Source organism: Notechis scutatus, chromosome 5 (genome assembly GCF_049901735.1).
Source record: "Notechis scutatus isolate UNSWTSFEM ecotype Mainland chromosome 5, rNotScu1.2, whole genome shotgun sequence".
Classification (NCBI taxonomy): domain Eukaryota; kingdom Metazoa; phylum Chordata; class Lepidosauria; order Squamata; family Elapidae; genus Notechis; species Notechis scutatus.
The window spans coordinates 55,573,258-55,601,036 of NC_142013.1; the positions used below are offsets into that span (position 1 = coordinate 55,573,258).

At 36.6% G+C, this 27,779-nt stretch overlaps 2 protein-coding genes across 4 annotated transcripts in view; one reads left to right on the forward strand and one right to left on the reverse strand.

Annotated features, from left to right (window-relative positions):
• Window positions 1-775: 775 nt before the first annotated feature.
• RSPH1 (radial spoke head component 1) lies at window positions 776-13,391 on the reverse strand. The gene is made up of 9 exons (XM_026673962.2): window positions 13,297-13,391; window positions 11,915-12,028; window positions 11,102-11,207; window positions 8,749-8,839; window positions 7,446-7,581; window positions 6,708-6,773; window positions 3,908-4,079; window positions 2,812-2,940; window positions 776-1,194 (listed from the first exon to the last, which is right to left on the reverse strand). Exons 1-9 carry the CDS (start codon window positions 13,348-13,350, stop codon window positions 1,148-1,150), a joined length of 915 nt encoding a protein of 304 aa, XP_026529747.2. The 5' UTR covers window positions 13,351-13,391; the 3' UTR covers window positions 776-1,147.
• Window positions 13,392-19,640: 6,249 nt separating this feature from the next.
• Window positions 19,641-27,779, forward strand: part of SLC37A1 (solute carrier family 37 member 1) — a 31,375-nt gene continuing 23,236 nt past the window's right edge. Inside the window, exons 1-6 of one of the 3 annotated variants that reach the window (XM_087967549.1) lie at window positions 19,641-19,928; window positions 22,437-23,084; window positions 23,956-24,037; window positions 24,914-25,040; window positions 26,478-26,556; window positions 27,279-27,414. In XM_087967549.1, the coding sequence (XP_087823675.1) occupies window positions 23,029-23,084; window positions 23,956-24,037; window positions 24,914-25,040; window positions 26,478-26,556; window positions 27,279-27,414 (480 nt within the window). In that variant the 5' untranslated portion in view covers window positions 19,641-19,928; window positions 22,437-23,028. The remainder of the gene's footprint in view (window positions 19,929-22,436; window positions 23,085-23,955; window positions 24,038-24,913; window positions 25,041-26,477; window positions 26,557-27,278; window positions 27,415-27,779) is intronic. The other 2 variants (XM_026674006.2, XM_087967550.1) reach the window with 2 other exon arrangements.

Below are 27,779 nucleotides of genomic sequence, written 5' to 3' on the forward strand. Positions count from 1 at the left end.
TTCAAAATTCATAATGTTGTTCTTCAATATTACTGAAGCAGGCTATAACTAAAATATAATTAACTTTTTGGCTCTTTTCTCTACAATCGGCTACAAAATTGGCTATTATAAATCACATAAGCATCTAACTGAAAAATGTTTATATACTGTATATAATTTTAGAAGTTCTAGTTTCATACTTAACATATAATTCCAATAAATTCCAATAAATAGGGTAAGCAAAATATTTTAATTCCCAGCTACAAAAGTGCTACTTCAAATGTTCTGATTATGAAAATTAGAATAATGAATTTAAACACTATGAGTATTGTGTTTACTTAGCAGCCATATATATTTATTTTGTATTCTTTAAATTGTTACAATTGTTTTGTGTTGTTAGGATGTACTTTGTCCAGAGTCATTTGTTGCAATGGACAGGTTACCTGTTTTGGATTAAGGGTTGCCTGTAAGGCCTGTGGAATATGCTGCAATATGTGACTGGAGTAAGGCAGAATGTTGATATAGGCAAGAAGATATCTTGGTTTTTGTTCCAATGCTTATTTCCCTCCAGTCAGTGTATCATCTTCCAACCATTTTAAAGCATTGGTTGAAATTGGCTATGTTTAATTTTAATTCCCTTAGAATCATAATTAGCAGAAGAGTTTGGCTTGGAATTGTAGAAAATCTTTTGGAGGGATATACAGAAAATTGAACATAATTTTCTTGAAATTTTATTGGACTAGAAGAAAATGAAAAAAACGTAATATTATTTAGGAGAAAAAACAAGTTAATAAAATTTACTCAATGTACATTTTATTGATTCTTTAAACTATGCATAACAAACTTTATAAAAGTGTTGAAAATTATACAGAAAATATAGCATTTAATTTTTTTTGGTGGAGTGGATGGGGAGGGAACAAAAGGGACAGGAATGGGTAAAGATAGAAATGGAAATCTTACCTCAGATAGAAAAGAAACAAGTCTGCTGCTTCAAACATTCAGCAAGCAAACCAGCTAATAAACTAAAGAAATAAAAGTCATATACTCAGCAAAATTAACCAATGATTTCAGTGAAAGAGTTCAATATGTGTTCAAATTCTCAATTATTGAACTTTAACGTGACTGAATTAAAATTAATTTCTTTCCATGTTCTTGTAATTTATATCCATTATTCTTGAAGTTCAGATTCTCTTGCATCTTCTTCCTTTTCTTCAGCTATGGTTTTGGAGGGAAGAAGAACAAACTAATATTAAAAATAGCAACTCTCTGTTTTGTAAGTAGTTGTTCAAACCAAAACAGTTCCTTGAGTGTCTTAAACTAAAAGCAAACATAGACAATGTTACAAGAGGGGAAAGAAAGAATGGAGAAAAATAGGTTTAAAAATGTTAAGAAAATCTTGGAGAAAGCAGGAATGTGAAGATTAAATACAGATTATAAGGAAAGAGAATTGTATACAATCATAGATTTGTAAGGTTTTTAAAAAAGATTTTTGTATCATCCATTGTTAATAAATATTTGGTTTGGCAGTTTTGTGCAATGCTACATTCCAAAACTACGATTCAGGAACAGAAAGTCTAATTCCTTCATCCCATTCAAAAACAATACAGTCCTGAATTACATGAACAGAGTCATCAAAGTGGTGGGGGGGCAGGAAGGAGAAGCAAAAAACTCAACATGGCAGGCACAACCATATGATCTTGCCCTTGCCCAAACTGCAGTTTCTTCACCTTCTTTTTTTTTGTAAACAGCAAAAAGCTTCCCAAGATGATCTCATGCGGCAGAGAGACTGGAGAGGAGACAGCTCATTCAATCTTTGCAAGGTAAGTGATCTGGCATGGTAGGATGGAGGGGGGAAGCAATCGTGGAAAGCATGAGGTATTTCAGTGATCATGGAGGCCTTGAATGGTCCTAAACAGGTGGCCTGTTCCATCACAACCCTCCCCCCACCCCATGGCCTTCCCTACCCTGAGATACCTCGTGTGCAGTTAAGATTAGCAAATGTGTGGGCAAAAGCAGGGAGTGATTGCGGTCAAGTTATGTGATTCACTCCTACAAATCCTCAAATTACTAATGTAATTGGCAGTCTCCCTTACATTTGTAATTCAAGGACTATCTGTATTGGCTTTTCATAAGGCCATGAAAACTTGGTTGTGTGCCCAGGCTTAGAGACCCGAGATTCTAAGACAGTAAGAATGTTCTGCCATTTCCACAAAACTACAAAAAATCTTAGCTGTCTCTACCATGTTCAGGCATTTTAAGTCACCAGCTGGGTAACTTTAAGCTAGTCACTCTTTCTCAGCCCAACTCATCTCACAGGGTTGTCATTGTAGGGAAAATAGGAAAAGAAAGATATGTTGTTTGCCACCTTGAGTTATTTATGAAAATAATAAAGGTGAAAAAAATCTTTTAAAAAGTGCACACACACACACACACACACACACACGAAGTCTATAATGTATAAAGATCACTGCACAAAGACAATGTAGCATGCAGATGTGGCCTTTGGATTAATTTTGCCTTTCGGTTTTCTTCTCTCTGTTGGGTGTTGCTAGCTCACAGTGGATTATCCCTAATTTTTTTGCTTTCAACATGAAAATATGCTAATAAGAGATTTGTCTTCTTGACAGAAAGACTAACTCCCATTGTCAGCAGTCCTGGACAGGCAAGTGAAAGGGAAGCCTATCCTATCTTAGAGTAGACATTGTGCTGTAGATCATTTAATAAAAAAAAAAGGAGATAAATTATATAAATACTTAAGCAGCAGAAGTCCCTTTTGAGTAACCAGCTTACTTATTCACTTTGTGTTCCCCTCACCCTGATCTTTCCCCTCACCCTGATCTGCTTGGTCATCTTTAGCTGCCTCCTCTTCTTCCTCCACATCTTTTGGTGAAGTGGCCTCTCCTGCTTCTGCAGCAGCCTCAGCACCTTCTGAGGGCCCTTCAGCAGCACTTTCCTCACCAACTGAAATGAAGGTATGGAGAAGGGAAGGAAAAATTAGAAAAGCAAGTAATATCTGCCTTACTTAATTCCATGTTATTTCTTTTAATTAATAATGTATGGCATGAAATTCTCCTTCTAAACAGATGACAAAAGTCTTTTTCCTTGAAAGACAAAGATGGCAATAGAAATTCCTAACACAGAGAAAGAAAACCAATTGATTAAAACAATGTAAAAGCATTAAAGAAAAAAGAGTAGTCTTGCTTTTTTCTTCTCCCACTGCCATCAAAATCCATAAAAAGGTCTCATTGAAGGAGCAGATTTTCAAAAGATATGATTTCAAGGATAAAACATTCTAAAATTCAGGCATTATTACAGGATCCATACACGAGTATAAAATAACATGTATCGATCCAGTAACATACTGCAGGGCCTCCTGTGCTTCTCTTAACACTCAAATAGTTCTACAAAGAGTCAGTTTAATATCTTGATCTTCAACTAGTGTCTTATATGTCATAGTTAAAAACTTGAATATAGTTTGGTGGTTAACTATTTCTTTGGTGGTTGAATATCAGTACACCGGTTTCAACAGGGGTAAAATACGCATAGCCAAGTTTCTCCTATCAACAACGTTGCTTTCACTTTCTACACCAATGGCAGTTTCCAGATCAAATGTAAGGTTAACTCCACATAGATCACATTACAATAATTTGCAGTATACATAAGGTAAGCAGCCTCTGAACAACTGTAGCTAAACAGTACCTATCTAGAAAAAGATATAATTGTTATGTTAGCAAAAACTGGTAAGAACTACTCCTTACAGATAATACAGATTTTTGGCAATACAAACAATGACAGTGAGGACTCTGGATTTCCCCTAACAGTATATCTTTCTGGGAATGTGCAAAACTGATCTATCAAGTTGGCATCCCCTGAAATAAATGAAGATTCATGGATGCACAAAGGATTACTGATAAGTCAAAATACAAACCTGCAGGAACTCCTGGTTCCTCAGCTGATAGACCTTCTGCAGCTGCTGGAGTTGCTGCTGGAGGAGGTGGTTCTTCAGGTACCCACAGTGTTAGGTCAGTAATTTTTGTGGCTTTCCATTTGGGAGCCACTGGTACCAAAACCTCTTCCTCTTCCTCTTCTTCTGTTTTCTCCTAAAAAAAGATGAATAATAATACAATAATAGAAATGAAAAAGGAAATGTCCAATCTATTTGTGATAAAAGCTTTTCTCGAGAGTTTATGAAGACCCATGCATAACAGACCTCATGCATCTCAACAATGCACAGAGCCAGATATTTCGCCAAATCTGGATTAATAAAACATGTTCCTCATCGGTGCTGTTTAAAATTGTCTAAAAACCTCAGATAGGTTTTCAGAATGTTACAGCCTAATTATTGGTTAGGATCAAAGGTAAGGAGCAATACTACAAAAGGTAAGCTATCTGCTGGTCAATTTTTGATCATAACACAAATACAAACAAAAACAGTTTTTGGACCTACCAGAAGTACTTGTAGGTCCACTCCTCCTTGCTGCTTCATTGTTAGGGGTCTTCAAACAGACTATTTTCTCAAAAATCTTCTATATTTAAACATTGGAACTATTTGCTGGGAGAGTTTTGTCTAAATCTATATTTATGACCTTATCACTTCTATTAAATGACAATTCTTGCTTTGACTAATTGGTTTGAAATATTTCTTTCACTTTGCTACGTTAAGTCTAATTAATCAGATTCCATTTTTTAATCTGTGCATTGCTTCTATTATTTCATTATCCTTAAAATGATGCTGAAAGAATCCAGTCTCCATTCTGGAAATATTTACCAAGAAATCCTATACTAGGTACTTCAACAACAACAACAAAAATGTAAAGACTGAATCCTGGTGTTTTCTTATACTTTTGATGGTTCAAGAATTTTTGCCCTAGGTGCATGGAGAATTAAAGGAGAATCACATGACAAAGCATGTACTGTGGCACAAACTCCATCCCTTAAATATATAAGTGCTGCTAGATATATTTGCCAGGCAGTATTTCATGAAATTTATTTTAAGAAAACTATAGGTCGTCCCATTTACCATTGATTTGTCTTGCAGTACAACAAAGTCCCATTTCTGTTGCACTTTCCCTAAAATTCACCTTAATCCAACACAGTTCACTCAACCATCTGGAAACCCTAGGAAGTAAAGTATTTTCTCTGCCAACATAAATTGCAAAAATAATCTTCTATAAATAAAAGTGAACCATCATATTAAAACAAAAACAAGCAAGCAAGCAAAAATTGTTAAAATAACTGTTTAGGATATGTCGGGGTTATAATGCCAATTAATACACCAAAAGAATTTTTACCCCACATTTCTTTCTAACTGGTCACATCATACAGAATCATTCTATTTCGAAGCCAAATGGCACCTCTTTTGAAAAAGCAGAGGTTTCAATAGCTAAATGTTTCTCATAATTCTGAATAGAAGGCATTTCCTTTGTTACTCCTTCTTTTTCCTTGGTTTGCACGGTACTGTATGAGCTAAGCAAATTACAAAAAGAATGAAATGAAATGTTATTTTTATTATGCAAAAGTTTAAAAGTTCAAAAGTTCAAAATGTCTAACAGTCATGTGTGTCTGAAAACTAGGTATGCTTGCTTTACATTTATTTATTTGATTGATTGATTTCTATAGCTGCCCATCTCAGCAAACAACTCTAGGACCTCACAATTCACAAACATATTATAATTAAAATCTTAATAACAATAAAACAATAAAAACAGTAAACAATAAAAACATTAAAACTTCAAATTTGAGTATGTACAAAGCAAGACATCTGGTCTCACATATTTTGTAATATGTTGTGTCAGTGGCTAGTAGCATCTCGTTGCTTTGAACATAAGGCAGTTCTTTGCCATCTGTTTAACAAAATAACTTTTTGTGTGGATTTTTATAGCAAATATTGAATGCCATAACTTGTTCAGATTTGCATTGAAGATAAGCGAATTGATAAATCATAGGTAAGTGAATTCTATATGGAATCAAGACATCAAAAAAAGGGGGGGGAGGAGGAATGAAACCTCTGGTGTTAATTCCTTTGTGCATAAAGGAGCCCTAAATTCAAGAACGATAGGGTGGCCTGTTTGCATACATGGCAATCCATTTTCAATAACTGAACAAAATTGTAAAACTTACTTTTGATTTGGGCAAACTATCGATACATCACGGTGACAACAGGAAAGTTCTTAAAATCTTCCTTTAATGAATGATAATTAATGCAATCACTAGGTCGGGGGTGTCAAACTCACGGCCCACGGGCCAGATGCATCACACGCTGACCAGGCCCATCTCCAGTTTAGTGAAGGGTGGAAAGTTGCGATACGCCACGTGATGACAATGTGTCATAGCGAGTATGACATCCCTACACTAGGTGATTCCACTGACCTTGCAAAGTTAGGGAAAAGTGAATATTGCACAGAACTCTCTTCCACCCTATTTGGCCAAGATCAGTGTGGATTCAAGGCAAGTCTTGCGACAAAAGAAAGGTGGGGGAGGGAAAGAAAACCAAAATCACTTTCTCTTCTAGAAAAAACAAGGCAAATGGTTGAAGTCATTTTAGCAGTGTTAGCTCTCAAAACCTTGCCTTGTTGTTTGAAAAAGTACGTGTAAATTAAAATATACAGTTTGTTGTAACAGTAATTACTTTATTACTTAACTATGACAGAATTAAATAAAGTAAAATAAAATCATAATCCTGAGCTTCCTGGTTGTTAATATGATTAACGTAATCCAGTAGCACTTACCTCCTGAGTATATTCACCATGCTGCTCACATCCAATATCAAATATATACTTCCCAGGACCTAAAGGCTGTATAAACAAAGGAACTTATATTAGTAGCATTTTGACAGTTTCGTATTCTAAAAACACAAAATATTTCCACAATTATGCTGAGCATACATGGCATCTATCATCTTCAGGGTTGTATAAGAATAAACAGCTTAGTTTATAAAGAAAACAAAATTTCAGAAAGGACTATATTCAGAAATCAGCAAGAAAACACTTCAACCTTGCAAAGTCTCTTGCTCCTGACTTGAAGATTGTTGCTACCCTATTGTTCATGAAACCTACTTTCATTTTCATTTAACTTAATTTCTACATTTTTCTATGTGTTCATTTATATACCATGCCTCTACCAAATTTAAGCCCCCAAACTTTATGCAACAATAAATGTGTTTTTTAATATGGTCCAGATTCTTAGTTTCTTTTGCTGCAGCCACTATGAAATTTGTATGCAAATAAAACAAATATGTTCTTCCTAGTCAAAATCTCCCTAAAGCTCCCTCAAAATAATGATTAAAAAATACTTGTTCATCTAAGCGACTGTGCAAACACTGGACTTTTTTGTACAAAATGAGCTTCTAGATATTAGACCTATCATTACTGAAATGGGATGAGATACAAAAGAAGCTGAAAATCTTTTATTTTCTATGCCTAATGTACATTTTTTTCAGACGTCAATATAATTTCATACATACATACGTTTTTATTCACAAACTTTCCCTGGAACCTGTGGTTTAGGTGAACAAGTTCAGCAGCTCCTTCTTGTTGCCCATTTGCCCAAGTGCCAATATATTTAGAACCAGTTAATGCATAGAAATAAGTACCTTGCCCATGTCTATTCGAGAGGGGGAAAAAGAGGTGTTTTGTATTAAGACAGAAGAAAATCTTATCCTCAATCCTGCATACAATCTTCCTCACGTTGTCAAGGAATCAATTAATTTAAATCAAGGCAAAATAAATACAGGCAGTCCTCAATTTACAACAGTTCACTTAGTGACCATTCAAAGTAATAATGGCACTGAAAAATGTGACTGATGACCGTTTTTCACACTTATGACCGTTGAAGTGTTCCCATGGTCACATGATCAAAATTCAGACGCTTGGCAACTAACTCACATTTATGACCATTGCGATGTCCCTGGGTCATGTGATCACTTTTTGCGACCTTCGGACAAGCAAAGTCAATGGGGTAGCCAGGTCCATTTAACAACCATCTTACTAATTTAACAACAGCAGTGATTCCATTAACAAATGTGCCAAGAAAAGTCATAAAATGGGGCAAAATTCACTTAACAAATTTCTCACTTAAAAACTTGAATTTTGGGCTCAATTGTGGTTGTAAGTTGAGGACTACCTGTAATTAAGTGTTAGAATAAATCTGATTTAAATCATTGGTTTAAATTAAATTACCTGCACTGAAATCTGTATGTGTTATACAGATACAGATATATTTTCACGAAGAATGCAAATCACTGGATTGCTACAGCTGGTAATGTATATTGATTTTCAGCTAAAAAGACTCTTCCTTTCTTTATTATCTTTATGTGACTGTACAATAACACTGTTCTCTGGATGGCTAATGGTGTAAAATAGTAAAAACTATAATCATAATCAAATCTAATCATTTTCAACACTAGGAGATAGTAAAAGAAAAGAAGATAACTAATAATAAATATTTTGGTTAGAATTATGACTTTTTTTGTTGTTAAATGAGATTTCTATGTCATCAGTTGCTCAGGAAAAAAACAACAATGAATATGTCAATGGTCCCTCTATTAACATTATTAGGGCTGTAGAAAATGCACAACCCATACTAGTTAGGAAATCACTGAGAACATTTTAATCTACTACAATCTATTAGTCTCACAATAAACAAACTAATTATACAGCCACAATCTCAAAAGATGATAGAAACTTTAACAACATTTGTAGAGGAGAACACAGAGCTACACTTATTATTTATAAGAAGTAAAACAGAAATGTGAAACTAGAAGAAGCAAACCTATAATTATTGAACCACTCTCCAGTGTATGTGTCTCCATTTATATAAGAGTAAACTCCATTTCCATGTCTTTGGTCATCCACCCAGTCTCCTGCAATGAATAGGCTTTATAAACCATAGTGTTGTCTTTAATTTGAATATCTATATTACTTTAAAGAAATGTGCACAGAAATTATGCAGTAATAAAAACAATCCAAATTTTATTATCATGATTGAGAGAGCCAGGTCACACTGAACTAAACAAATCCTATAGAAATGATATAAGAAAGTAATGACAGAGTATTAATTAGTTTGTTTATCAAACTTTTTATCTGGCCCTCTCCCCCATAAAATGTCTCTTATCAATCTCAGAAGTTGTAATGGTATGTGGGATACAGAAAAAAAGACATGCTGCTAAGGGAACAGTCGGATGAAAGACAACTTAGCCTGCAACAGGATAAGTGGGTTCAGGGGTTCAGAAAGGGATCCTCCCTAGTTTCTTGGGTTGTAAAAGAGACAGGGAAGAACTGTGCTTTCAGACTTGCAAGATTAATGTCCCTCTTGTGAGGTAGACCAGATAGGACGGCCAACCAGATGAGCAAACTCTATCTTAATGTAAGGTTACATTCTAGGCTCTAAATACAATAGAACTCTAGTTCCCCTGGCTACAATGACATCAGTTAGAAAGCCATGGAATGTAGTATCTTTAAAAAAAGATGTGATCCTTTTTCTATGCTAAATTGACTTCATGGGGAAATCTAACATTAAAAATTGAGGGAAAGAAGGCAATATGGAAAAAGTGGATGAAAGTGGGGATATTGACTTTGGATCAATTGATAGATGGTATGGATGACTTTTGAACATACACTGTTACCAAGAAACAAATTTCACCTATCAGATATGGCAATATTTACAGTTGCAACATCTCTTAATAACATTGTTTTGACCAGCAGAATTTTTTATTTCTGAGACACCCAGGATACCCAAACTGCTAGTTAAATCTTTTATTTAAAAAAACTATGATTAGTTTCTAAACAATTAATTAATAAATCATTTTGACATGCAGATGATAATAGATGAGTGGACCTAATCTGCTGAGACCTAATGTACATTTACTACTAAAGCAAAAAATAATATTCATAAACCACTAGGGCCCTGTCTCTGCAACTTCACCCCATTGTTGAGATCAGAATATGGATTGGGACACCCAGGGTAACTGTTTCTAAAATATCTTGCATTTAAGAGCAGAACAGGTGATGATTGTCATCTGTAATTTGGCTCTTTTTTATTCAAAAGTATTTCTAGATTCTTACTTTAGTACCGTGGCTGTCTCTCAGGGAATTACATAAAGAGATTGATAAGCAGTTTAAGAAAATTTTAAGAAAATGGGGACAGTGGCTTGCTGATGGTGGGAAAGTCGGTCCAATATTCCAGAGCTGCAGTAGTCACAGGCCTGGCCCTTTGGTCATCCTGGAATTTTTTTGGGATTTTCCCAGGGTCTCTGCAGAAAAAGCAGAAGCAGCAGAGACCCTGGGAAAATCCCCCAAAAAGTCTGCAGAAAAATTCCGTACACCATTTTCATACCGATCGATCATTCTTTATTTGGTATTGCAGGATACCGTTTCCAGCTCCATTCTCGGAAGGAAAGAAAGAGAAAGAGAGACTTTTGGCTTCATGCAAGGAAAGCAGCAGAAGCAGCAGAAGTCTTTCTTTCTCTTCCCCAAACTCTGCCAGAATGGTGCAGCCTCTTGGAGCAGGATGCCTTGCAGGGTCCCAAAGACTCATTTCTAGTGGAGCTTGGGGGAGAGAAAGAAAGACTTTTGCTGCTTTCCTTGTATGCAGCCAAAGGCAAAAAAAGAAAGAAGCGGAAAGAAGCAGCCCAATGGCTAGGCGAGGCACATGGGGTACATGGGGCAAGTTCACCCGCTCCACCCTTTCCCCCTCCTCTCACTACCTCGTGTTGTTCACAATGCAAGTGACGCAAGCCTTGTGTTCCTGCAGGCCATGTGGGCGGCATAGCCTTATGTTCCTGTGCAGTCTGGATTAATTTCTTTGGGGGGTGCTTTGGGGGTGACATTTCTCTGCGGACCACCAAAATTTTCTCACGGACCACCAGTGGTCCCCGGCCCACTGGTTGGCAACCACTGTTCTAGAACATCCCTGTTCCTTTTCCCCCACCCCTTTATCACATTATTGACAAACAATATATATTCTGGCTTTAGGGAATGTGCAAACTAAATCATAAAGAAATCTATTTTCACATGCATATTAATTATACTTAGGCATATTTCCTTCGATTTAACATTATTAGCTACATCTTCAATAATTTTCTGTCTATGATGTGGCACTATTTGAATGACAAAAATATAAGTACCTTCATATTTAGATCCATCTGGATAAATAAAGGTCCCATTGCCGTGTTTTTTATTTTCAATGTATTCTCCAATGTACCTTGCACCATTTTTAAATCTGTATAGCCCCTGAAACATATACATTGCAGAAATGCTTTATTGCAATGCTTATACTTGAAAAATGGCCTAACACAAAATAAGTGAGACATACAGTAAAATATTATACAACAGACCGCCCCAGTCATGCCATTGTATCCCATCTCATTTGGGGGAGGGGTGTTTCAGTTGCATTCTAAGCTTACTGAGCATGCTCAGATCTTATTTGATTTTTGGGATTCTTCTGTCTATAGGATCTTGGACAACCCTTTATCTGAAGTGCTACAGAGTTTCTTGCTTGGGTAGGGGGGGTTGAACTAGAAGACCTGCAAGGTTACTTCCAACTCTGTATTTCTTTTATCTACAGGGGAAGTAAACAAAACCCCAAGATGATAGAGTGATCAAAGCTTTATTCACATCTCGTGCACAAAAGGGCAGAGCTTCAATCATGTGACTACCCTTGACTACCATCAAGACTTTTTGGCTCCCCCTAGCTCTGCAATTAAGGGACTCCCCTTCTAAAAGTCTGCAAACATAATCATTGGAAGTCAGAAGGGTATACAAATTAAATTAAGTAAATAAATAAGTAAATAATAAATAAATAAATAAATAAATAAGCAAACTGTGAGTTTTCCTGAAACTATTGGTCCTTACCTCCTGTTCTATTTTGGCTAAGAAAATGCAGTTAAATTTTTTCATTAGCGTATATAATGAACAAATTATTTCTAACTAAATCTTACCTTTCCATTTCTTTTACCATTTGCATATTCTCCCTCATAGGTATCTCCATTGGGTAATCTGGCTTTCCCATGTCCATGCCGTTCACCAGCCTCATTACGTCCACCTTCATATTCCTAGGTAAGTAACAATAATGACCATACTATATGACATTCCATTGCTCAGCCATGAAGGCTTCTTCATGTTATCAGTTAAGAACTACCTTGCAGACAGAAGAAGCAGAGAGATACTGATTTGAGCAAAGTGAGCTTCATTACCAAATGGGGAGTTGAATTCCCATCTCCTTGATCATAGTCCAATATTCTAGCTACTATAGGATCACCAAAATCATTACTTAGCTAATGCTTAGCTATACTAAACATTAGCTTAGAGAATTAAAATGTTTCATAGGAATACATGAAGTTGCTTTACTGTGAGTCAGACCATTGGCTCAATACTACATTGTTATGAGACTACAATGTTCAGTACTACGCTATTATTACACTGAAACAGTGTTGGTATTTTTAAGATCTTGCAAGATCACACTGGCTTTTGCTACCAAAAACAATATTATTCCTCTGGAAATTTCTAGGGTTTTCAAGTAGATATCGTTCCTATTGCCAGGAACTGAACAGTCAGAATAATTAATCAGTGGAACAATTTGTCCCCAGAAGTTGTGAATGCTCCAACCCTGGAAGTTTTTAAGAAGAGATTAGACAACTGTTTGTCTGTAATTGTTTTCCTGCCTGAATAGGGGGTGGGGCTAGAAGACCCCCCAAAGTTCCTTCCAACTGTCTAGTCTAGTCTATTTTCTATTCTATTCTCTATTTATTCTCTACTCTATTCTCTATTCTGTTCTCTGTTCTAATCCAAGACCTTCAAGCATGCAGTTAATGTGTTCTGCAGGTAGAATACAGTTCTCTTTCCAATTTAAAAGCAATGTGAAGTATACATATCGGCTTCCTTATTTGAATCTTTAAAAAAAATAAGAAAAAATAATCAACTTTCTTTTATTTTAATAGCACTTTTTAAAAAAGAATTTGTTTCATTGAATCTTCTGTGGTTTAATATAATATTTTGGCAACTTGTTGCCACCCCAATTTCTGATTTTTAATTGTTTCTGCATTGGTTTATAATAAGCTTCATTCATGATTTATGATGACTTGTATTTGCCTTTTCCAAACGTTACTATCATAAAAAAATAAGCACGAATCTAGTAGAAAAACATCCATCCAGAACAATTATCAGCTGAAAAGATGTCCAGTTCAAAGAAGCCGTTCCCATGGAAGAGCCTCGCGTTTGCAACTTCTGACTCAGTCATACCTCGTTGTCATTTATAGACAGCCCCGTCCCTTCTCTTCATCTATCTCTCCCCCCCCATCCCATCCCCACAACCCCCACTGACCCCTAAATCATTTTCTGCCTCTTCTTCGATCTCTTCTGATCCAAGGTCCGACATACTGCATCCAGCTGTGTCACCATGGATACGGCGTTCCCGGTGGACACGCCCCCTTCCCGGCGTCCAAGGAGGCGGAACCTCTCGCCGCGGCAACCAGGTCGTTGGTTGACGTTCCCACCCCCCACTCCCTTTTCTGTGTCAGTTACGCCGCCAGGTGTCTCCAACCTTGGCAACTTTAAGCCTTGTGGACTTCAACTCCCAGAGTTCCTCAGCCAGCTTTGCTCCGGCTTCAACTCTGGGAGTTGAAGTCCACAAGGCTTAAAGTTGCCAAGGTTGCAGACTCCTGTATTTCTGATAGACAGCAGGAAGAAATTTGTCAGCGCAAATTACAGCTAAGCATTGTCAAATCGTTTAGCGCGGTTCCCGCGCACGGCTGGTTCTCCATTGCATCCCATTGCAGTTTCTCTGTAATTCAGTCAAGAAGCGAGGATCTTCGATACCACGCCACTAAGGGCAATAGCTATGTACTGCTGAGTTTTCAGTGTAATCCCTAAAGGGTTTGCTCAGTCCTAAATGGTAGTCTGTGTAAACAGGTCTTGTTTCCTTTTCTTGCTGTATTTAAGATTTGTGCCTCGGAATCGTTTCAACAACTAAGTGCAGACTCACAGGCTGACCTGTCTCATAAGGGACTCTTTCACCTAAATTAAGACTTTAAAAATTCCAGTAAAAGCCTTTCATGCATATTTTCCAATTGTAGTCCTTCTAACAGCAATTAAAGTAAGAATCATCATAGTGGCAGGTTTCCTCTATCATTCATTATATTAAGCCATAATGGCATGGGCTTGTGTAAACCCCACAATTATGACTTGTAATTTATGGAATAGTAATTGGGTCAGCTAAGCATGCTTAAGCAAATTATAGCTTAACACAATACATGAATCTGTAAGTGCTAAGAGTGGTTTAACTAAAGCACCAAGAAGTAGAGGCTAGAACCTAGCCTGATTTCCAGTTCTGTTTCACATACGTAGTCTTATGGTTTAAGTCCCACTGAATTAAAAAGATTTATTCAAACTTTCATGATGCTGCAGTTACCTTAATATTGTGAGTTTTTTTACACTGAATTCTATTTTTCCCCTCTTGTTCTGTGTTGTTATCTGAAAATTTAGACTTCATTATTAGCATTTTAATATAGGTGTCTAGGCCCAATTTTAACTTCAGGAAAACATTGTTTTCTTAGCTAAGGCCATTCTTTTGGTATGAAAGAACTTGTCAGCATTAAACAATAAAGAGCATATTCTGAAAGTTCCTGAATACATTTGCAAGTTTTAAGAAAGATACAAACCCAGTTGGGAAAGAGTAATGTAGCCCACAAATTGGCTACTTGTGAAATGTTATATAGAATCAATGTTTTCTGCTGTTCAAGCCTTACATGTAATCATTGTCTTTTACTGTTTGATCACTTTGTTTCTGATTGAAAAGAAGGATTCTGTTTATTGATGAGCAGAACCACCAACAGCATGTGGTTCTGGGGCAGCTGACCAATTGGTTGAATGAGTGGATGAATGTTTATAGGTTTCTGTGATGCTGGGGGTTGTGCAATGTCTAAATGCCTCTAGGGGTTGTGCAATATAGTGAACTCTGTGTCTTTTCCTATTCTAATGGTGATGGTTTCACCCTATTATGTCCTAAAGTTCATGTCATGTTCTTGGAATTTGGGTGGAGAAGGATGTAAATTTTAATCCCATCACTGGAGGTGAAGGTGTTTTGACTGTGAATAGGCACATTAAGAAAGACTGGGGCTGCTTTCTGCCTCTAAGAACATGTTTCTCCATTTCTCCTTTGGGGAACTATAATATTCTGCATCTTAATATTCCCCAAAATATTTCATTCTCTGGGAGGAGGGTTCCTACATATGTTTCTATACCCTATAAAAGATTTGAACTTCCCCCTTAATAAATGCTGTTTGCTTTGCCTGTATGACTTGGTGATTTATAAAATGTAATCCTCCAGAGAATTTTAAATCATTTAAAATAAATTCCTATTTTCTAGAAACCTTTGTTCACACACACACACACACACACACACACACACAAATATAAATATAAATAAAAAACTGTGGGTTGGTATCATCTCAGAATATTCAAGAGTTTACTAATTTTCTTCCACTTTTAACAGAGGGGGGCTTTAAATGTGAACAGATTAGTATTTCTTTCAATATATTAAACCAAAGCTGTCTTTTTTGTGCTTTCCCTTCCCCACTTTTTTGTTTTTCCCTAACCCATTATTTAACAGATTTAATAGATAATCAGAGTTAGAAGGGACCTTGTAGGTCATCTAGTCCAACCCCCCGCCCAAGCGGGAGACCCTACACCATTTCTGACAAATGGCAGTCCAATCTCTTCTTGAAGGTCTCAACTGATGACGCACCCACAACTTCCGAGGGCAAGCTGTTCCATTGGTTGATTGTTCTCACTGTCAGAAAGTTTCTCCTTATTTCCAGGTTAAATCTCTCCTTGTTCAGTTTTCATCCATTATTCCTTGTCTGGCCTACAGGAGCTTTAGAAAATAGCTTGACCCCCTTCCTCTCTGTGGCAGCCCCTCAAATATTGGAAGACCGCTATCATGTCTCCCCTGGTCCTTCACTTCACTAGACCAGCCAAGCCCAGTTCCTGCAACCGTTCGTTGTATGTTTTAGCCTCCAGTCCCCTAATCATCCTGGTTGCTCCTCTCTGTACTGTACTGTACTGTACTGTGTACTCTGCTCTGTACTGTACTTTATCACAGGGTTACTTTCTATCTCCTTATTAATACTTCACAGAGTCTATTCTCTGCCCCTCAATTTCCTAAATTATCACATCTTCTTTGTGTGGAGCACATGCTCATATGTTAGCTTCACATTGGGAAGTTCAGAGCAGTCCCCCCCCCCATTCCTTGTTTCCAAGAACAGGGAGTTGGTAGATTTTGTTTTTCCAGAAGACAAATTTGCATGTGGTAATTGTTGGTTTGCCCTGAAAAATACTGCCTTCTGCAAATCATGCTATTTGCCTAGAAAATTTTGCATCATCCCATGATGTACACTGACTGCCATATTTCCACCAAAGACTGTAGCTTCAGCAAAGATCACCTAATTTATCACAAATATATCTATTCATATTTTCTCCCAAGAAATGGTAATGCAATTTTGCAATTTTGTTATAGGGTGTTGTAGCCAATGACATATAAAGTACCAGTGCATAATTATTTCTATTTGAGGAAACCAGTGGACACACTCTTTTCTTTGGGTGGATGTCAGTACTGATAGGTGTCCTCCTAATAAACATTTATTGTCTAAAGTCTAGACTAATTTATTTTGGCATGTTTTCAGTATGACATTCAGCTTCATCAGATGAATGATGTGCTATAGAATAGAAGAATAGAAGAACAGAATTCTTTATTGGCCAAATGTGACTGGATACACAAGGAATTTGTCTTTAGTGCATATGCTCTCAGTGTACATAAAAGAAAATATACATTCATCAAGAATCATAAGGTACAACACTTAATGATAGTCATAGGGTACAAATAAGCAATCAAATCATACTAGGAAACAATATAAATCGTAAGGATACAAGCAATAAAGTTACAGTCATACAGTCCCAAGTGGGAGGGGAAGGGGCGATAAGGAGTGATGAAAAGATTAATAGTAATAGTAGTGCAGACTTTGTAAATAGTTGGACAGTGTTGAGGGAATTTGTTTAGCAGAGGGATGGTGTTTAGGAAAAAACTGTCCTTGTGTCTAGTTGTTCTGGTATGCAGTGCTCTATAGCATCGCACCCCGCCCCCCCCCCCCCCCCCCCCCCCCCCCCCCCCCCCCCCCCCCCCCCCCCCCCCCCCCCCCCCCCCCCCCCCCCCCCCCCCCCCCCCCCCCCCCCCCCCCCCCCCCCCCCCCCCCCCCCCCCCCCCCCCCCCCCCCCCCCCCCCCCCCCCCCCCCCCCCCCCCCCCCCCCCCCCCCCCCCCCCCCCCCCCCCCCCCCCCCCCCATGGCTTGAGGCATCGCAAAGTTGGGGACTTTTTTTTTTTTTGTTTTGAGGGTAGGAGTTGAAACAGTTTATGTCCAGAATGTGAGGAGTCTATAAATATTTTTGCATCCCTCTTTTTGACTCGTGCAGTATAAGGTCCTTAAGTGAAGGCAGGTGGGTAGTAATTGTTTTTTTCTGCAGTCCTAATTATCCTCTGAAATCTGTGACTGTTCTGTTGGGTTGCAGAGCCAAACCAGACAGTTATAGAGGTGCAGATAACAGACTCAATAATTAATTCCTTTGTAGAACTGGGTCAGCAGCTCCTTGCGCAGTTTGAGCTTTCTAAGTTGGCACAGAAAGAATATTCTTTGCTGTGCTTCTTTGATGATGTTTTTGATGTTAGGTGTCCATTTTAGGTCTTGAGATATGATATAGTAAGTTAAGTACAGATTTTTTTTAAAGATACACAGCTTAAAAATCCAGTAAAACAGCTTAGAGATGTTCTTGTAGAACAGGGCTGTCAAACTCCTGGCCCACAGGCCGGATGCATCACGCTCTGGCCACGCCCACACCCAGTTTAGCAAAGGGGGGAAAGTCCCGATATGTCACATGATGCAGCCATGGTGTGAGTCTGACACTCCTGTTGTAGAGGAAGCACAGTAAGCATATCTTTTGTAATGTTCGTTGTTATTATCAAAATAAGCATTTATTTCTTATGGTTATGGTTTTCCTGTTTTACAAAACAAAACAAGAATAGGCAAACTGTGAAGGAGGAGGTACTGTTTTCTTTTCCTCTCTTTACTTTCCTCCAGGTCTAGGCAACTAGCTTGATTCCAGAAGAAAGTTTGCTCCCTGGAGATAAGGAGATATTTTAGTTAGATAAATGATATCATCAGATTTCATTTGTATAATATTTCTGTGTAAACACTAATATAAATGAAATACCACATCCGTGCACAATAGCAAATTAGCTGTAAATTTGAGTTCCCCAAATTTAGTAGAAATATAAATAGCAATGCATTTAAAAGAGACCTATCTCCAAATCAAATCAGCATAGAAAATTAACTGACTGGAAATAGGGAAGAAAGAGAAGAGGGAACAACATTAATAACATATAACCTGGAAGGGCATGATTAACTGCAGTCCTGGATAAAAGTGCAATTTTACCACTTCTGATTCTCTAAGAGCCAGCTCTTTCTTTTTAATGGTTGAAATGTTTTCATGCCTACTCCAAGACATGCATGAGATTGTGCAAACCTGTACAAGTTATTTACTATTAAATCCTTCTATATATCCAGAGATACTTAACTTTCTACCGATGATGCACGGGATGGTAACCTTTAAAAACTAAAGCCAGCACTTCTGCCAGTGGATTGTTTATTTATTAGTCAGCATTTACTCCTGGCTACTGCCTGGTCTAGTGCCACCAGTTTTCCTTGACAAGATTATTCAGAAATGGTTTGCCATTACTGCCTTCCCAGGGTTGAGTGTGTGACTGGCCCAAGGTCACCCAGTTGGCTTTGTGTTAAATTGGAACTCATCATCTCCCAGTTAACTCAAATTGCTACAAAAAGACTATTTATAGCAGATCAAAGTCCAATAAGGACAATTTGCCTCTAAAGGAAAAACTGATGGGGCAAAGGAAAGGCTTACCTAAATGTCTCACTGTTGAGTTCTTAACAGCCAAAATAGCAACTTTATTTAGAATGTCTTCCCTGAACATTTTAGCTTGCTAGTAATAACTGAAAAATAGTGTTTTCAGAACAAAAAACTGTTATAGTATTCGTCTTCTGATTCTCTAAGAGACTGACTACCTGCCTGAGACTATATTGGCCCTTAAATTAATTGGGCTTCATTTTCCATACAAAATACTTGGGATAATGTAATGAAGCCCAGATGGATCAGACAAAATATGTCACTTCATAAGTTGTAAATATTTCTGTAGTGCATAAATGTATAAGCAGAAAATAAGACATTATAAATTAGAAAATTATATATTTATCCAAAAATTAGTTTTTTGGCTGAATGCATTAATTAAATATGGGACTCCTTAATACAAATAAAAGTTAGTTTAAATACCTGTAGGCATATCTGTGGGTTGTCCAATTGATTACAGTGCGGTTTTTGCAACCTGACAAGCAAAGACAATGGGAAAGCCAGCTTCACTTCAGAACCTGTTACTAACTCAACTGCAGTGATTCACTTAACAACTGGGGCAAAAAAAAATTGTTGTAGAGTGGGGCAAAATCCACTTAGCAAACGTCTCACTTAGCAATGGAAATTTTGGGCTCAATTGTGGTTCTAAGTCGAGGACCTGCTCTGTTTACAAAACACGGTGCTTCAGGATAAGGTAGAATAATTAGTTCATTGAGGAAGCAATACGTGTTCGGCCCTCCCTCCAGGTCTGACATTTGCCACCTCCAGCTACGCCTTTGCGCTCTCTTTTCTTGCCCCCGAAGGAAGAGGAGAGGCTTGAACTAGCTAGACAGGTTCCCCGTTCGGCTATCCTCGCCCTGCGCCGCGCCTAAAGCAGGAAGTCGCTGACCAGGGCAGCTGTCGGAAACGGTCTCCTGTAGCGCCGGGAGCGTCTCTTTCCAAGGGGACTCGGTAGCCGGCGACCGCCCCGTCTTCTCGCTTCGGGTAAATTGCCGCACTCCGAGATCAGCCTGTGGGGAGGAAACAGGCGGGAGCTTTGGGGAAAGGGGCTCTCGGGGAAGCGGCAGCTTCGTAGCGCGCTCTGCCTTGGCCGAGCGGAGACTCTCCTCTGAGGGGAGGGTGGGGGGGAGAAGAGCCGCCTATCGCACCTGTGACGGATGCCGGGCAAACCAACCGAGCGGCAAACTGAAGGGGGTCGGCGGATGAACGGAGGGTGTGCGGGGGCGGGGAGATAGCAGGTTGGGGCCCTTCTGTTGGCCCCAGTCTCTTTCCCAGACATCGATGCACCGTTTCGAACACATCTCCAAAGACGAAATAATGTTTAGTTAGGTTGTGCTGTTTAAACATGTGTTGCTCTTGATTGGTTGTATGCTTTTCCGAGATATATTCCTAAAGTAGCCATAGGAGGAGGAGGAGGATATAGGTTATGGGTATTGAGATAGCCCCCATCAACCCCAAAGCCTGTGCGATGGCTGTTCGTTTCCCTTTAAATGAATAGGGCTGATTTTTCAGGTTGTGCAGCAGTTTCTTGACTGGTTTTGTCAATCAGATTTTCAAAAGCTAAATCCCTTAGTCTAGATGATCAGTCTCATCCGGTAAACCGAGATTCTTGAAAGAACCCAACTTCATTCTGAATGAGTTTCCTTTCCGGGTGGCTAGCATGGCCAGAGCAAAAATATAATGCTTGTTTTCTCAGGATTTAAAAGTTTGGTTTTATGTTTTTACCGACTGAATTTCATGATAGTTATGGCTGACAGGTACAATAATTACAAATGATTGAGGCACTTTAATAAGATCAGTAGGCTTGACCAATATCCTTCGGTTGTAGATTTAATGTAGAAGTCAGTTTGGATAGAAGTCAGTCCTAGGTAGGACAAACAATTTCATTACAACAGGTTCTCAATTTCAGGTAAAAATTGTTCATGCATGGAAGTTTGTCATTAAGGTTGAAATGTTCTCTAACAATCCCAAATATCTCAGATAGAGCAACGAAGCCAATTGAAAACAGCAGAATTATTAACAAGTTGCTTTTATTGGCATCCTTCCCCCCAATAAAAATCTGCAATCTTCAAATGTCTTCCAAAAGAAGCTTTTTTACATAGCTTAGAAAGATTCATTCAACAGTAGCATTTTTTCCATGCAGTACACTAGCATCAAGAATATTAATGCCTTTTACAAATTCTGATTTAATCCCAAATTTTAGCTAATTTTATCTTCAGGAAATTATTTTTAATCTTGATGGCTCAAAAGCCAAGTTCTTGATTACAATTATCTTATAAATTGTGATTATATAAAAAACCAGAAGCTTTCAGGTCACACATGTCTTATATCCTTCAGGCTCATTGTCAACTCAACAGTACAGATTTCAAACATGCAATAACTGTTTTATTTTTACTAGAATTCTAAGATTTACAAAACAGAGCCTAGGATAAAGGACATTGTAGAATAGCCAGAGTCTGGCAGTCTTAAACTTCATTTGAAAAGTGACAGGTGATGAAGCAAGCAAGTGAAAAGATGCAGCATCCATTCCTGACCTACCATTATTGTGTGATAACTGGTGCTGTTCACCATAACCTTTTCCTCCTCCTTTTCTCTCACTCTTTCTTCTTTTCTTTTTCACCATTATTATGGATGTCAATTAGTTAGCTGGTTCTGTTATTTAAGTTTTTAAAAGATGAAGTTCTTTTCTACAACAAATCATTGCTTAATCTCAATGGTGGTCCAAAGGAAGCGGATCCAAATATTATTCATATCATAGAACCAAGAAATTCTTAGGTCCACCATTCTTGCTTTTATTTTAGTAGCATCATTTTGGAAAGAGAGTATACTTGGGGCTGCTTTTGTTACACAATGGGGAATCAGTCTTGTAATTTATAGATATCCAGGGCTGTGCCAGAAAAGTTAATGGGCCAAGCACTACAATTAAGGAAGAATTGTTGTTTAAGTTTTGCTTTGACATTTGTATTTCATCCTCTTCATATTTAGTTTCCAAGACAACTAAAGACAGTGCTATATGATTATTATAACCCATAATACGCCGAATCCCTCTCTTGAAAAATATAAGATAGGTACTCTCATCTGTCCTCTTTTTTTTAAACATTTTGCATGAATCTTTGGTTTTGCATGACCTCCTAGCAGAAAGAATATTTTACTTACGTGAATATAGAAAATCAAACATTAGGAAAATAAAACAGAACTATAAAATTTGGTAACTTGTAGGTTTGTGAAATTGACTAGAGAATAGACAAATCACTCATGAAAGGAGAGCACTCTACCCCCCACCTCCAATATCCCTAAAAAACTGATAGGTATAAAATAATTTTTTAAAGTTTCATATCAAGTATACAGAACTGAAAGTATAATCTTTGAAATTATGCATATTTGTAGACTGTAGATTGAAAACAGGCCTAAAATAAATAAAGCAGCATCGAATGATAAGGTTTTCAGTAAAAAATATACATATGGCCTTAATACCACCTATTTCTTTCACAGTTGCAAGGTATGTGACTCACGTTCACATATTTGGATGAATGGCAAGTTGGAGTATTCAAATTCCAGAAAATGAATCTGAATATCTTGACATCTATAGAATCAAATAATTTGGGACTACAGAATTCCATCACTTCATAATTCGTTTTAATATAGTATGTTGGTTATGGCTTTGAATTTGAAAAAAGAGCTAACCCTGGGATAACACATAACTTTTCAGGATTCTTTTTGTTCAATACATTTTTCTTCCACAGAATGAAATACAAAGATAATGCATTTGTTTGAATTTATATTTATCTTTATGATAAAGCTGATATCCTTAATTTAAGATTTTAACTGCAATCCTATGAACTCTTACTTAAAAATTGGTTCAAAAGAACTCAATGGGCTTATATTCAAAAAGGAATGCATAAACTGATGGCATGAAAATATTCTATTTGTATAAAGTTAGGTATATGGGAAAAGACTTAACCCCTCAGTGATTGGTAACATCAAGGAACAAATGTAGTCAGCATTACATTTTGGTTTACTGCAAACTTGGAACAAAAATCTGAAGCATCTGAGTAACAAAAAGTTAAACTTGGTACTCAAGTAAATGGCTGAGCTTCCACCTGGGATTCGTTTGATCACTTCATTTACAAAAGACCAATGGTAAGTTGTGGTCTATTATTACTTGAAAAGGAACCTGGCTTTGATTTCCTTTTTAACAAATCTACATTAAAATAGATTTATTCAGAATATCTATTGTTAAAATGTGTATTTGTTTTCTCTGTATTTATACTTTTTTTGGCTGTAGTAATATACTGTGGATATACTGTATTTCTAACAAGTGCTTTAATATAATTGTTGGGCATGATCCATAAACTTGGGAGGGGGAGGGTTTAGATCAGAACCATTGAGTGTATGTATAAGATTTGTCGGTTAACTCGGTAGAAAGTCGTATAATCTTTACTGTCTTGATATACCAAACACAAATGAAATTTTTCATATCCTAGAGATTAGATAATGTTTACAACTAGACAATCAATATCTTGAAAAATCACACCCATAGAAATTTATTGAAAAATTGCACATTTTATTTGTGATATAGATATCACACCCCTGGCCATGAAAACTTTCAGAACAACTGGAAGCTATTTTAATATTTTTCTACCTATCCAGCAGTGTTTGTGGCTGATGCAAATTTCTGATGCAACTATACCTAAGATCTGCCAAAGCTTAAATTATTAATCTTTGGGAAAATGTACTCATGAAATATGTTTTTATGTAACTCCCTAATCAATGCCAAATACCCTTCTGGTTATTTTAATGACAAAGTAGTTTTTCCTTGTTACATTTTGAAAATTGTGTAAGTCAAATGGAATCTTACTTAACTGATTTTACCTGCATTTTTCACATTGTTACTAATTAGCTGTGTACAGAGAAAAGAAATGTGGATATAATAGAATAACCTAAAATAATTGCTAATATATTTCTGCCAAATAATATATCTGCAAAGCATGAAATGTTTGTTTTGTTACAGGTATAGGGCTTTCATATTTGTCTTGACTTTCCTGCTGTATGTTAGTTTTCATTTATCAAGGAAGCCAATCAGTATAGTTAAGGTAAGCAAAAAGGAAGTAACTTTTTTTCTATATCCTGATGCTGTCAAACAAGGAAGTATGTGTTTATTTTCCCTAAAAGCGTAACTGCGCATGACAGTGCAGTAGTTCTATAAAAATGCTGGATGACAATTAGAACTAGATAGATGTACCATAATAAAACTACATAAAATATGGATAACAAACTATTATTTGGTTAACATTCTACAAAGATGCTGTATTCAAAGATATGTAAAACTTGTGAATGCATCTTAAAAGGGCTTCATTTCACTTGAATATGCATTTAGGATGTTTGTAAGGATATAGATATGTTGTGATGAATTTATCTGGAAAATTATATTGGATATTCTCTTAAAAGCTGTCCAAATCTTTTTATGGTTTTCATTTAACTTTTACTTGTGGCTGATTAGCCTTATCAAGTTTTGTGATAAACATAAAAGTTATAATCTGTCTGAATTAACTTTATCGGGTTTTAAAAGAATACAGAGTAAGATAACTCATTCAGTCATTCATTCGATTTGTATGGCCACCCATCTCAAACAAGTGATTCTGGGCAGTGAACAAGCATAAAAATAAAAAAGTAAATATGTGCAGTCAAGAAAATTATAATCCATAGAAGTTAATAGAATCAGGAAATGGGGTGCTTAACTTTACATTTAATTTTATAATAAATACTATGCCAGATAAATTTTAAACTGAATAACGCATGTTGCCTAAAATTTGAAAGTTTGAAGTAGCCTTATCAAGTTTTGAAATAATATAATATAAAATAACTTACTTAACTTCATTTCCAGTATCTGATAGCTTGTTCCAGTAAGGTAAAGACTCAACAAAATAAAATATTCAACAGCATTTCCCTTCTCTTCCACTTTAATTTAGGGAGAGCTGCATAAACACTGTACTACTCTTCAAATTATTGAGCGGGATACCCATGAAGAAAATGGCATCCACATTCCACCTGTTAAAACATTATATAATAATTCTCGCTGTGGCTGGGAACCTTTTGGTGAGTAGTAGGTCTCCCTACTTCTGATAATAATAATAACGAAGAGTGTGTGACCAACCATAATGTGCCTTGAGTGCAATCCCAAAATAATCGGAGCACCACTTGAACACCATTGGAATTGTTAAATTCACCTTCAGTCAAAAGGTAGCTTTACTTAGAAGTATCTGTAACACCTTAAAGCATTCATATCTGCCTATCCAAGGTCCTCGAGAAAGGACCTGATAAGCAAACAAAAATGCCAAATCCAGTCCAAACATCTGGCTGATTGTAACAAACCATAATAATAATAGAACACCATGGGAATTGACAAAAATCACTGTCTATCAATTGCAATTAGCATCTTTGTTTGGACTATCTTACATCCTTTTATCACCATCAGACAAAAACATCTACCTAATCCCAGATCCTTGGAAAGGACTCAGTTGGTGCATAAAAAGGCCAAATCCAGTTTAGCCATCTATCTGACTGTGCAAGCAACCATAATAATTCGAAAAGATTAGCAAACAAATAATTGAAGTAAAACACTGCTTGAAATAGGACAATCGGAAAAGGATAGATAGATAGATAGATAGATAGATAGATAGATAGATTTTTCTCCATCAATTTTATTCTAAACACATCCTTATCTGAACTTTTTAATCTTATAAGAAGAAAATACTTTTTGAAGTAAGTCAGGAACATTAAGAAGTTCAGTGAAGCATTTTTTTGATATCTATGTGTAATGTAAAAAAAAACAAAAACAAGCTACATTATTTGACCTGAATCTTGTAAAGATTAGTGATATAGAAGTTTAAAATTAATTACATTCTTTTTTCCTTCCCAGTTCAGTATTAAATGTATTGCTAGGCAGCACAAATACTAGCAATGTTGTTCACATGACATATTCAAGGGTAAGTGTGAAAGGGAGACATAATGACTGCAACCCTTCATCACATCTCCAGGATTTTGTGGATGGTATTATGCATCCCCTTTGACAGATAGTACAAATACAGCTTAAGCACTTTGTTCTTGGCACAGTTTTAGCTGAATATACCAAGCCAGCACATGCCTTTCTTTCCCCAATGCATTTACTGAATATGAACGTGTTATGCAGGGACGGTATTATTTAGACCAGGGGTGTCCAACCTTGGCAACTTTAAGACTTGTGGACTTCAACTCCCAGAATTCCTCAGCCAGTTAAGATATGAAAGGCCATTTTAAACTGCATAATTTCCATTTGTATAATGGTATAATTATTAAGTTATGTACTTTTAACCATAAAGGTACATTTTCTTTTACTATAATTTGATCTTGGAGAAAACGATTTTCTCTTTAAATTATTTGAAGCCATTTTTATACAAAACACAAATATGAACAGATAATCACTGTTTATAAAGGTTATTTGTATTTAAGCAATTCGGTCCCTTGAAGTGTGTGTCTGTCTGTCTGTCTTCCTAGATAAAAGCAACTACAAGCAGTTATTGGGAGCCCTGGATTATTCATTTCTCTGTGCTTATGCTGTCGGAATGTATTTGAGGTACGTTTTCTTACTCTTGTTTCATAAGTTAAGTGCATCAATACAGAATATTATTCTATCATTGAGCTTGGTCAGCATTTTGCTTAGAGGTTTCTGGGAAGCAAAGAGAATATTACTGAATGAGAAATGTTGAAAGAACCAAATCAAAACATGAAATATTTCTTATTGTAATTAAAATTGAAAGAAATGTGAGAAACTGACATTGATTCAATTCTCTGCAAAACCCCAAAATGTTTCAAATACCAGTGATTCATGCTGCTACTGCTAAGCTATAGTATTTCATTTTGAAATGTAAGAAAACTATTTTGGGTTGTATAAATTCACTTTAAGCCACTTTCTATCTACATGCATAAATAGAGTCCACCAAGAAGTATTCGTTTAGGCCATTCAAAAACCTATGTTTTAATGATTTTAAATAATTGTCATCCTGTTATTTGCTTTTCACTGAGCTTCTCAAAGCCTCTGTGTCCCTTTCCTACCTCTTCGTGTTGGGAATAGTGATTCAACAAGCTATCCTTTGGTATCATAGATACATATGTTGGACCTGATTATACTGGAGACATTTTAATAATCTTGGCAAAATATTCTTGAAATTACATTTGAAATCTATATTTTGAGGATTTTTAATAATTTGTAAGGTTTTGGTTTTCAGAGAGCTATGATTATAATTAGTTTTAATTCAATATGCATTCAAAATTAATCTTTTTAACCTTAATTTAAAGTGGCATAATAGGAGAACGTTTGCCTATTCGATACTATCTCAGTGGTGGGATGCTTGCCAGTGGATTCTTTACTGCATTATTTGGAATTGGCTATTTCTGTAATATACATAGTTTGTGGTACTACATCATTGCTCAGGTAAGCATACTAGGTTATTTTTTGAAACCTTTCAAGTACAGCCTAAGAATATAAATGCATCTATGGTGCCGCATTTTCTTGTTGATGTATCCCAACCATAGTTTGGAGGCATTTTAGTGTTATTATTAAATATTGTGGCTAGTAACTATTGATTATATAGTCTTACATTGGCTCATCTAATTCTCTTTTTTTATTTTATTCAAAAATTAAAATCCAAATCCAGAAGAAAAATTGAACAAAGACAAAACAAAGCTAAAAAAAACATTGAAAATAATATGATTTTTTTTAAAAGGACCAAAACACATATTATTCCCCCCCAGTTTAACATTGACAAATCCATACCCACCTCTTGCAGAGCAGGCCCA

Coding starts and splice junctions, on each gene's coding strand:
- RSPH1 (XM_026673962.2), bottom strand. CDS start 13,350: ATGTCGGACCTTGGATCAGAAGAGATCGAAGAAGAGGCAGAAAATGAT. Junction 12,029..13,296: donor AGGCAGAAAATGATTTAGGG/GTCAGTGGGGGT, acceptor TTACTTACCTAG/GAATATGAAGGTGGACGTAA. Junction 1,195..2,811: donor AGATGACCAAGCAGATCAGG/GTGAGGGGAAAG, acceptor CCAAAACCATAG/CTGAAGAAAAGGAAGAAGAT.